General features: G+C 44.9%; 1 protein-coding gene across 1 annotated transcript; it reads right to left on the bottom strand.

Moving 5' to 3' along the window:
* Window positions 1-306: 306 nt before the first annotated feature.
* On the bottom strand, window positions 307-2,756 carry LOC143425255 (uncharacterized). The gene is made up of 4 exons (XM_076897915.1): window positions 2,440-2,756; window positions 2,142-2,320; window positions 1,266-1,545; window positions 307-728 (listed from the first exon to the last, which is right to left on the bottom strand). The coding sequence occupies exons 2-4, from the start codon at window positions 2,309-2,311 to the stop codon at window positions 483-485; spliced, it is 696 nt and encodes a 231-aa protein (XP_076754030.1). The 5' UTR covers window positions 2,312-2,320; window positions 2,440-2,756; the 3' UTR covers window positions 307-482.
* Window positions 2,757-12,433: the final 9,677 nt, after the last annotated feature.

The raw sequence follows: 12,433 nt of genomic DNA, 5'->3' as shown, positions 1-12,433 counted from the left end.
AACTGAAATATCCAAGAGTCTCTTAAAATGGAAACAAGAACTTTCACTTTTGGTGATTAATCGCGCACCGTTTCTGATTCACGATTCGTAAATCAATCTTATACTCGACGAGTCTTTGACAACTCGGCGAAATTTCGTTCTGTACCTTAAATCTGTACACAATACCTGTCACCTTCTCGTTTCGAACGATTAACAACTTATTATTCTATGAAGAGAGGAATTCTCTGACTTGAAATTCTCGACCTCACGTCACGATTTCCAATTCGAAGAATACAATTACTTATCGGTAACTGCGAGCAAAACAAATTTACAGCTACGAAAAATAAAATAGTTTTAGAATAGAATCGAACGATGGCAAAGCGAGCGCCATTTTTCTCTTTCTTTAGCCGTCCTGGAGGGCATCTTTCCCCGTCCGGAGAACAGAGGGTAAAGAGAATTGATGTCGCGTCGCGAACATATCGTGTCTACTAGGAAATCGAGTACTACGCGCTCGTTTCTTGAGGCTCGGTGCAGTCGGTCGGCTTCACCTCGAGCCACCAGTCGTTGGGGTAGTGGTACTTTTGCAATTCGATGCCTTCTCTTGGGACAGGCATTAGTCGACCGCCGAACTGCTTCGCCGGTAAGGGTGGAATTACGAGCTGAGGTGGGAAACATTGCAGACTGGGGGAAAATTCGCAGTCCGGAGGCAACACTCTTCTCGTCCAACCCACTCGTCTCACCATTTGTGTCTGCAAAAAAGGGAGACATTGTTATCTCTGTTACTAAATACCGAATTAATTCCAACCGTACAAAGTTCCCAAAATGGTTAAAACTAGAGAGCGAACTTTAACATTTTCACGTTCTACTTTCGTGTCCTTAAAAATTGATATCCTACTAAAATCCGGCAGTGTTAATAAAATAACGTCCAACATTTTATTGCCAAAAACCGTGTCAGTCTTTTGTCCCAGTTGGACGATATGTAAACTGTATTCTGCGACTCGTGAAGAATCTTCACGCCTTCTCGCACTTTACAGCTCGTAACGAGAGACATCGCAGCTTTATAGATACATACAAATAGCATTGATGCGGGACTCACTTTTACATTGCATTTTATGGCGAGTAAAACTATTTGGACGTAGTAGAATTCGGTAGGAAATTTCATATGGTTCCAAGAATTTAAGGAACGACTATTCAGGTCGCCGTTTATTCGCGTCCTCTATTGTGAACGTATTTTATATAGAGTGAGCCTGCAATTGATACGAAGCGTAGGTCAAACGAAACCTTACCACAGCATCCTCCTCGAAGACCACGACCTCCACCTTGGGCGCATCCTCGCCCACCTCGTGCTCTTGGATACGATACACACCCGCTGCGTGCAAATACGTGGCGCTGAGACCAACCTCACGAAACGCCTTCGTTATTAAAACATCGTCCCTGAGCGTGTCCACCATGCAGAGCTCGACCTTACGCGCCCAAGGCAGGGCACGACCAATCCGCACTTGACCCCAGAGACCTCCCAAGCACAGAAAGTGCACGATGCCCAGCTTGGTCAGCACCAAGTGAGCCCTAATGAAATCACACACGACAGACAAGTTGAACGAAATATAGCCCGGTGAAACTCGTCACGAGAGAAACCGTGCCCAGTGAAAGTTTTAGTTTAAGGAGGAACTCGATGGTTCGTCACCTCGTAACTAAAGGGAACTATCGGTGATTATGGGTTAATGGTGCGGTAAATTATAAGATCTGACGGATGCGTGAATAATTGATAGATACGTTGATGGTGTAATTAATGGAAGGGACTCGGTATTGGTTCGCAGATTCGCGTGTTGGTACTTGGGACTAAATGATGCATGGTGCAGAATCTACTGTGATTACCTTGCACTAGTAGGACGCGCGTGATAAAGATTGTAAATGGGAAAGTACTTTATCAAACGAAATTGTTACAACAAATAGGAGGGAAAGAGGGAAGCAGGTATATTAGCATATAAATCTTGTTGTTTATATTAGCATATAAATGTTGGCATTGGAACTAGTAACGCATCCAGTTTTGAGGAAACATGACAGAGTAGAGGGTAGGTTGGCATGCTAACGGGTAGGTTTCAGCATGCGTGTTCCGTTGAGAACTTATCTATAGCCAGTAGCTAAGAGTTAACCGTATGGACCTGTAGGCAAGCTCGTGCAATTTCTCCGTGTATTCTTCGGGTACGCTACAAGGTTGCCTGGGTGTCTCTTGCCGACTGAGGCTATACCAGAACAGCATGACCATCAGGCAGAATGCTGCCAACGCTCGTAGCGGAGTGATGCGGAATCGTCTGCGGGACCAAAAGCTCATGCTGGTAACCTTAAACACAAAGCGGAGTCATCGTCAGTGGAAGAAGCATCCTCTTGGAAATTGTTGATTTCAGACTCGCTTGAGATTCGAACGAGCACGGGGCATTTTGATATCTGTAAAAAACGCACAGTTCATCCACGATCAACCATTCAAGAAAAGCGCTCGATCGAACGGAGCCACTGGAATCCTCGCACGCAGTGTCCCACATCGTGGCGACGACTCGTTATTGCGTAACAGCGAGGAACGCCGCGAGCGAAGGCATCGCGACGTCACGAGACCGCGAAACGACGCGTATCACCGCGACGCGAGACGGACTCATGGCCCACGTGTCCACTGGGCCCGTCCAAATTCACGTTCTCGCGACACTGCTTTTTTTCTCACCCTCGTCACGCACCACGGTCACCGAATATTTGCGATTCCACCGTAACTAATCCCCACTATTCGCGACTGGAAGCTCTATTAGAACCGGCAACGTCGCATTCGATCGATCCCCCTGCCTTACCGACGCGGTGGTTCTTGATCGGTGGCGCCGTCCTTGGACCGACTGGGCTGACTACCTTGAAACTACGTCTCCTCGGGGTGAAACTTGGGATTCCCCAATTGGAATCCCGATCTATTATCCACTCGACGCGGGGAAAGTAGAGTACGAAAATAAATGCACCGACGCTCGCCTGGCTTTCTTTCATGGGAGGAGAGAAGTTTATCATTTTGATGGGTGGCTCGTCGAGGAATCTAAGTTAACCGATGCGGGAAAGGGAAGCGCGGCACGCTGGGGACTTTTGCGGCATTGCGGTTCGCACGTGACTACTACCAGAAATAGTTTTTCGCCTTTGGAATCTTAACGGATCGACGCCGCGCAGATTTCCGTGTTCCTTTTTCACCCTCTTCCTCCTTTTTTGCGTTTTCTTTATATAAATAGATTCCTGTAATTCGTTGTATCTCATAAACGTCGGTCCTTTTGAGTTTCGCCGCCGATTATACGCTGGGTTTGGTATCCCTTGGAACATCCAGGAAGACTTTCGTTTTTACTCCGCCCATATCGATCTGTTCGAATCTATTTATCTAGCGTTGCTACCACTTTATTGGATATTATATTTGTCAGAACATGTTAGAATGCTTCACGTGATAAATGTATTGAGATAATAGCTTGATTAGCTACTTGCTTTTCTTTGTATTACTGGTATCGTAAGAGAAAAGATATAAAAGAAGTTTGGAGTGTCAATGAAAACAATTTAAGAAATCTCTTTAATCAATCACCATTACCTTAAAATTATGTGATTAAGAGGAGAGGGAGAGAGAGAAAGAGAAAAAGAGGGAGCAGAGTAAAAAAGAAGTAAGAAGGGGATAGAGTATAAAGAAGACAATAGTTCATTACATTATTAATTTCTTACCATCGTACAGTGCTTTTATGTCGATTGTCATATGTCCTACAATATGCTTTAGTCATCATAGCGGAAGCAAAAAGCATTGCATTAAAAGCATTTCTATTATTATAAAGTATAGTATAATTGCAATTTATTATATATTAATTACTTAAGAGAAATACAACAAGCTTCATTATCCACCTTTCCTCCACTTTCCTTATCATTTTCACAAATTAAAATAATATGGTTACAGTAATTCTTGGAAATGACATCAATTCTGAGAATTTTTGGAATTCCTGGAAGTGATATCATTTTCCAAGAAATGACAACATAAGAATACTTCGTTGACCATCGTGTTCTCCTGATACAAAGCTCAATTTTTTAATCAGGTGTCCGATTTTTCGATTTTGTATCAGGAGAACATGATCTCTAGTGTGCCATTTCTTACAAAATTACGTCATTACCAGGAATTATCGAGATTCTAAAAAAAATTGTCGAACAGACTGTAAGGATTCAAATTGGTCATTTTGGGATTGCTGAGCAGGTTGTCAAATGATTAAACAATTAATTAAAAATAGCTAGACATTTATTATAACTCTAACAATTTACAAACTATAAAAATGTTCTTATAAGCTAATTCTTATAAATTATTTTTATAAATCCATATACGATGCATCTTACGTAATGAAAAATTACACACTGAGATTTATTAGCCAACTTTTATAAACTATCTCTACAAACCGACATACAATACATCTAATACAACGAAACTTATGTAAATTTGTAGGAGATTAACGTCGACGAAACTATTCTAAGAGGTTCTTCTTTATTCCCAATAGAGAAACTAATAACCACTGCTCCAGGAATTTTTTGATTCCTCGTTGAATCGTAGTTTTTGTAGACGATTCACGCTTTAGTAATAATCAAAGAATTAATCTCTCGTCCACCAGTACCGCATTTCTTATATTCCTGGCGAAAACGAATTCATTATTCGCTTTTTTCAAAGGAATCCAACTGCTTCGTAGAATCACTGTTGATCCGTGAAAGCAGAAAGCGTAAGAAACCTGTGCACACAATCAAACAGATTGGTAACTAATTTTGATACGTGTGATTAGAATTGACTAAGTGACTTTTTTGCACGATCTGTAATTCGAAACATTGGGCAGGAAGTCGAAACAAGATGTATCCGTATACCTCGCCGACGATAGCGTAATCAGCGCGATGCAATTTCCATTGGACATTTAATTAACAAGAGAAGATTTCTATTGAATTGAATGAATAGTATTTTAATTATTTTCTGTAACGAGGACTGTTCTATCCGTAACCGGCGGCTGACAATCGTGTGGGGTCAAATATGCCTGACGGGAATGGGAGGATTAATGCGTGATGTTGCTTGGGATCGTGATCGTACGCGGAATACCAGCCAGATCAAGCAGAACGGAGCTGAATTTCATATGTGGCGAAGTTTCAGCAAAAAGTTGCGATGGAGGCTATTAAACACGGATGCACGGAATAGGTGGTGCATTACGTGTACGCGATTCTTCCGCAGTAGGATACCGTTACAAAGATAAACGTCGATTTAATGGAATATTTGCCCCTGTGTCTGTCATAAAGGAACTATGCACTCTTCCCAGTACACTACACTCGCATTTTTATTGTACCCGCCCGTTTCTACGTAAGGATTAAAATTCCACGCTTTATCCCTTAACGTACTACCTTGTATTTTATTATAATCCGTACTGTGTTACGTTTAACAACCGGTTTATGTGGCGTCAGAGTGTTATATAAATTTCCTACGTCAATTTTTGCACCAACTAAAAATCTCATTCCTAATTTTATCTCGAATTATCTACGGGCAACGATCGTATAAATTTCCCTTTAACGACTTAACGTACTGTATACATATTACTTTCTACTACATCTTGTTACGAATTTCATTGTGCCAAGCGAATAAGATACATGCCAGCGGAAGGTCGTAAAATCTAGTCTTAATATAGATGTACGTTACCATTCGAAGTAGCAAGCTACAATTACGAGAGGTGTTCGAAAAATCGTCGAAAGAACGATTCTTCCGATTGGCGGCTCCTGCAAGAGGGTGTCGCTCCGTTCAAGGGTGACTAGCGTCCGCAAATTCGTCAACGCGGGAATAGGTTTAAAAATAAGACGTAGCCAGGAAAATGTGGCGCGCTATTGGCGTTTCTGCTCATTAAGATAATTGAGTGGGCTCGAAGCTTCGCCGCGATAACTCATTCGGAGGCGTCGTTCCCTCGGAAAAAGTAAATACAAAGAGGAGCGACCGTACAAGAGGCTTCGTGTTCGCTAAATGAGTTCCACGAGCAGCAAAACTATCGGATAATTCATCGCGTTCGCTTTGGGCACTTGGTCTCAGTCTTGTTACGTGTTTACACACGTGATTGTCATAGAGGAAAGGGTTAATCGCGTCATCGTTTATTATATTTAGTATTCTAACTTATTTGTACACGTGCGTTCCATTCATACGCATTCATCGAACGTACCTTTAATTACACTTTAATTAATCTCCAACTCCTTAGAATATTATAAATCCATCAAATCTATTCCAAAGTGCAAGTTCAACTGAATGTAATCTCGAATTAACACTCGAATCATTAATCTCAAGAAGAAAGAAATTTGACGTCGCTACGCATTGTTTGCCCAAAGGACGCTTACAATAAAAAAAAATGATCACTCATCCGAACTTAACTCTCCTTCCGTATTCGTGACGGGATGTTATAGCATATTTTTTTCCTTGGAGCGATATTATTAATTTAGGTTCCCCGGAACCAGAGACACCCTTCTGTTCACCGAACTGGGATCGCCTCGCTGTGCCGTAAGTGGACGTGGAAAGAAAAATTGCGGCGAATGTCATGGAACCGGGCGGGACCGTAAAACAAACGTTTCGACGGCCGCGCTTTTCTCTACTTCTAATTATAACCCACCGCCTCCCTCCGTTGCTCCTTAGCCCTCCTTAGCCGTGTATTTTCGTAGCACGTGTCACCTACGTATAGGCACCTTATCCCCGTAGTTAACGAACACATGAGTGTACTTGGCGATCCTTCGAACACGTGTACGCGCTCATCCCTCTTGTTTCGGTTCTAATGCTTCGATTGCACTCTCCCTCGAATGGGTTTGCGCCTCGCGTGATTTAAACAATTTGCTCGCTGCTAGACTGGTTATTGCCTCAACAGAGTTCCCATCGAACCGAGTTAGAATTGTTTCTATTTCGTGCCGCTTGTTTGATTCGCGTCTGCACTGTATTCGGATGACAACAATGATCGATCTATACTTTGAATTCTGACACACGCTACGTAGAACGAAAAGTGCTAGCCGCAAAACAAGTATTAGGTTCGAAGAGGGCACGGATGAGTAAACGTGAAACAAAACAGTTTGCTGGTATATTATAACTTCATATGGAATCGACCAAGTTAATGGTCGTCATTCCTGTCCGTCGACGAAAAAACGCGACCAAGTCTCTCGCGAGAATTGAGAAGGCTCATACGTGTCGATTGATTGGTGCATTCCGTTTTAAACGCCCTGACATTTCCTCTCGCGCCGCTAATCATCGCTTCGATTTTCTCCGGCGACATAACAGACAGCCATGTTTTTCTCTGATAATCAACTACAATAATCTCGACTGCTGCCCGCGGTGCAACCCGCAAATACACCGGTTCTACGGTGGAAAGTTAACGGAACGGTTTGCCGTAGAATCGACAGGCTAAGAAATGATTGCGCGAGAATAATTGCGACTCGGAAACGCACACGATAAAGTAAGTAGCGACGGTGTGCGCGGACGCGAAAATCGGGTGTTCGCGTTCGCGAACCGAATTATTAGAAGGACTGAAATTCGCGGGAGTATCTCGCATTTATCCTATCGATGAATTCGATAAATGCCTATCGGATATTGACGCGGCAGTAATTAACCCTTCGGGCGGCATCGACGCATCGAACGTTAAAACGCTGTTATTTGATTGCGAGTTATTTTGTGCACCGCGTTTCTGTTACTCGATGCACGACCAAGCATTTCCGATTCGTGTAAAACGCGAATGGAATGCTCGTACACGACAACAAAATTATTAAAAAGACCATCTACCAGGGGTTAACGTTTAACTTAAATTAATTTGAGACTCGTGCGATTTATGCAATGAAGTTTATCCGCCACCCTCTAAAAAAGTGTCATAGTTCGTCGTATAACCAGTAACGTAAAACATCTGGAGATCTTCACACTTGGACGGACACTGTAGATGTGAACGGTGTCGAAAACAAGTGAGTTTCGAGGGAACCGGATAAGGTGGCCGGCGCCACGATAAATCCGTTATCCGGGGGTATCTTAACGACATTGTTGCCGCGTCTGACTTTAGTTGGCAATAAAATTCGGCCCGGTTTAATGCGAAATAAATGAACAAATTCTCAGGATGCCGCGTGTGGTCAATCGGGGGCTCCGGAGAGGTCCGCGCAACGGCCAACCGTTTTACGAGCTATAAACCTTTTTCGCTATTGTATCCCGGGGGCCTGTACCGAGCGCGTACGCCTGCAATTCGGTTTTTCGAAACGGGGACAGCGCCGCCTTTTTCTGGTTCGTTCTGTCACGGTTCGAACCGTGCCGAGCGGTTTATGCGTTTTCCTGCCTCTCTTATCTAGATTTCGCTGCGACTTCTCTTCTTCCGCCGTGAAAGAAGCCGCGTGATCAATTTGGGTAGGTCCCCCGAGGAGCAATGCCCACGGAGGGTGAACCAACAGAGGATCCTCGGTGAGGCACGTGATGAGAAAACTTGTTCGGTGAATGTACGTATTTGCTTGCCAACCAAAAACCCGTGTTACTTTTTAAAGACTACCTCGAGACTCGACGGTATAACGTAGCAAGAATTTCGCAGAGATCACCACGAAACTCGCTGTACTAAATTTTTTAAACGTAAATTTATTGTGAATGCGAATTTTTCCAAATCTGCCCGTCATTCAACGAATCTTAAATTAATTAGAAATTAACGAATATCGGGTGAAACGAGATCCTCTAACTTTACTTAACGATATCAACAAGAAACTAGGTTGCAAGCTAACAATCGACGTGGTCTCAACCCTGTCATTCCTCTGCTCCTCGAATAGTCCCTCTGACCGCGGACTGTCCTCCTTTATTTCAGGGGCACTTTATCGTCCGACGGTACTTATATGTCCGCCCCGATATTCTCTGGCCGATCGAGAAAAACTGCAAGATTGATCGCGAGCAGCAAAGAGAGGCAGATTAGTGGTTTATCGTCGAGTGATCTTCCAAAGAGACATCGAGCGTGGGAGGGGAGGGGAGGGGGCTTGCTACCAGGGGACGAAGGGCTGCTGGGGCGAGCGGGAACGCGAGTTGCATTTCAATGGGCCCAGCGCGTACGTAAAAGTGTTTCGTGGATTCCAACGGGGTAAAAACCCTCGACGATGACCGTTCGGACGGGGCCTCACAAAGGCACCGCCATTTCGTGCAGTTCCCGGCCATGGTGGTTCCGCGCGCGCGCGCTATGCCCCGCGGAATGCTCGAACACGATGATTTTTGATTCCGACCAGCCGTAATATGCTCGCACGCTCGAAATTTTGCCGATCAAATTATCGCGAGCGCCCAATCGAAGTGCACTTAGAAGATGTAGATACATAGACGTAAGACGCACAGCTACTGCGATAGCGAAGAATTCTGAACAGACAGTACGATTTTCTTAGCTCCCAGATCATATTAATACGATTGGTAAAGTGGCACACACTGGTGGTCTCATTTTCGCGATCCAAGCTTCCAGGAAACTGGGTTCCGTTTAATACCACGCATCCGTATACGTTAAATCGTGCGTAAAGGTGGCATTATGGACTTTCCCCTCAGCAATGACAGCGCATTTTTCCGCGCGTCTTTCCACGAAGACCGCGATCGCGGATTTCCAACGGAAGAAGGTCAAGTAGCGCGTGAACGAAATAACAAACGTACAAATTACATCTGCGGTGCTGCATTATGGGAGCAGCGAGTGCGCCGCGCCGAAAGGAATTCTTCAATGAAGTATTCAGGATTCCCACGTAATTCAGTTCCATACAACGGGTCTTTTGAAGTTTATAATTAAATTCGGGCTTGTTCGAAACCAGGAACAACGAAAAAAGTGTTGGACAACGTTCCCAACTATTTCGTTCGTTGGCTCCATTGTCATCCGTCGCGTGCAACGGGAAATGAATATTTATTAGCATCCGTGTTCGTAGCCGCGAGACGTGTCGCGTCCGCGAAGAAACAAGTAAAGAGCGACGTGAAATTAATTACGTACGATTGATACGATATTTCGTTCGTTTTTCTACATTCAAATCCATGCGAATCTAAGGGGAAGAAGTGACGCGTTGGTGAATTATGGCGTCGGATCGGAAGCGTACTAGCATACGGGAAGAGAACGATCTAATTTTCTCTTCCGTCGCGAAACCAATTAACGATCCATCGACCGTTTTTCCGGCCATCATGCGTGTACTTTATGACACTGTAATTGAATGGCACATCGTCACGATTATGTCGCTTGACATCGCTACGACTTCCCGTGCGCGTCATTCCGCTCGAATTGACCGCCTTTTTGCAACCCCCGCCATAACATCCGCCAGTGATCGATCTGCTCTGATAATTATATCGATTTCGAATCACGGCGTCGTTCTTGGATAAATTCGAAACGTCACAATCCAACAACACCGTAACAGTGCTTTTATTAAGAAAAGGTGAAGTGGAAACTCTGGTCAAGATTAAATCGTAAACATTAAATCGTAAGGGTGCAAAAAGGCTAATTTGATACGGCTATGAAATGCGCTTCACGTACGGTAAGCATGTTTCTTGTCCGTTTAAAGTTTTGGCATTAGGAGAGGTGGAATGCGTGTAACTGCTATCCTTTAACTTCCCGTTCCCGGTTCGCGGGTGTTTTAACGAACCGACGGCCGGCGTAAAGTTCGCCCTGGGGCCTCGGAAACACGCTGACAACGCGAAGCCGAACCATGTGGTCAACGCGCGTTAAACGCACCGTGCCAGGCCGTTTAACGTTCCCAGTGGATACGCGAACGTTCCACGGTTATTTCGAATGCGTCCAGGCCTGCCGTTTTTACGTCGGCGTAACACGCGTCGCGGCGGAACGGCCTCGACTAGGCCGCGTTAATATTTCCGCGACGCGGCGGCGGCAAAACGCGAACGTCGACGCTCGCTTAGCGTCTCGACTCCGTTGGCGCCGTTTTTCTCGCGCCTCCGGATCGAAAAGCGCGCCAACAGATGATAACGACGTGTTTAGAGGCGCCTCGGAGCTCGTCGTCGGTGCACGATGACAGGGCGCGGCGCCTTCTTTGTTGCGGATGGCTTTGTTGATCGCTGAAGAGGCTTTGTTGAGTGCTGCGTCGGTTCGCGGTACTTTGGGGGAGTCGTTTGATATTGGACGTGGGATTGGCGTGGATGAGTGTCGCGAGTCGAAAGGTGGAGAGGTGTTTAGAGTTGTAATGAATCTGTAATGGAAAGATCGTTCAGAAATGATGGAGGTGTTAATTGTCGAAGACGGGGTTGAAATGCGCGCGAGCGCGATAATGACCGCGTTACTGACAAACATGTTTTTAAGCTCCTAAATAATCTAGTTTGTCACTAATGTAGTATGCATTCTGAAAGTATTGGAAGAATTAAGTCCTAAAAAATATTTAATAAAGTGCGCTGTTGAAGATGCGATTCTTAGTTAAACATAATAAGACTCCTCGAAAAGGAACAATTATATTGACACAGATCATTTGTGAAAGAAAACTGATTGAAAAAAATTGCAACTGTTTTACCGCGATTCGAAAATCTCGCACCTGAAGTTTCTGCCTTAAACATCCTGTAGGGCTGCTCGACGGATACACAGTCGGAAACATTGAAATCTCTACGCGTAGCTACGAGAACGTCGCGTGTCCACATAAATTTTGGCGAACAGGCGTCTCCGTGTTTCGAAAGCATTCCAGTCGAAACGTTATCGGTATCGCGCGGGATAAGCACACGCCTCCGAGGATCGGCGCGTTTTACCGCGCGCGCCGCAAAAGGATCCGCGAGATCGCAATCGACGAGAAATAAATAACCGTCCGCGTCTCGGCGCATTTGTAGTTCTAACGAGCGTGACAATGTCGAGACACCTTGCGCACTTTGATTCCGTGGCAGTCAGCTGCCGGAGGGCCCCTGTTGCACCGTCTGTCAATCCTTCCCTTGGATACGACAGCCTCTCGACGGTAATCTATGCGCCTCCGCCGTACCCGTCGTTACCCGAAACGCACCTGTGCCTAAGAATGTTTCGATCCAAGTAAAATACGAGGATACATCCGATTATTTCATTTCGATACCAAATACCTTTAGTATCATTTTAATTTCTTCACACGAGGTTTAATAGCTTTCTGATGTAGGGGTTTGTTGGTTCTTTGCAGGGGGATGTTGGTTTCTTGTGGAAGTCTGCTTCTTTGTGAGACAGCATTGGTTTCTTGTGGGTTTTGTTAGCTTTTCTGTAGGGGGATGGTGCTGGTTTTCTATAGGGGACTGTTATTTTTTTGCGGGTAGGAAAGGGATTTCTTCTTAGTGGGGGTCTGTTGGTTCCTTGCAGGGGGCTTGGGACCTGCAGTGTTAGGGGTTAGAATCGCAGGGCCTCGGGTCGCAGGGACTTGGGTCGCAAAACTAGGGCAACAGAGTGGGAGGGTCACAGGCATAGAAATAGGGGTCTGATATTGGAAAGTTTTTGGGTATCATTTACAGGCTTCCGCC

Source organism: Xylocopa sonorina, chromosome 7, assembly GCF_050948175.1.
Source record: "Xylocopa sonorina isolate GNS202 chromosome 7, iyXylSono1_principal, whole genome shotgun sequence".
NCBI classification, from domain to species: Eukaryota; Metazoa; Arthropoda; class Insecta; order Hymenoptera; family Apidae; genus Xylocopa; species Xylocopa sonorina.
Note: the sequence above shows the minus strand (reverse complement) of the source record. Positions and strands in the feature narration are given on the sequence as shown.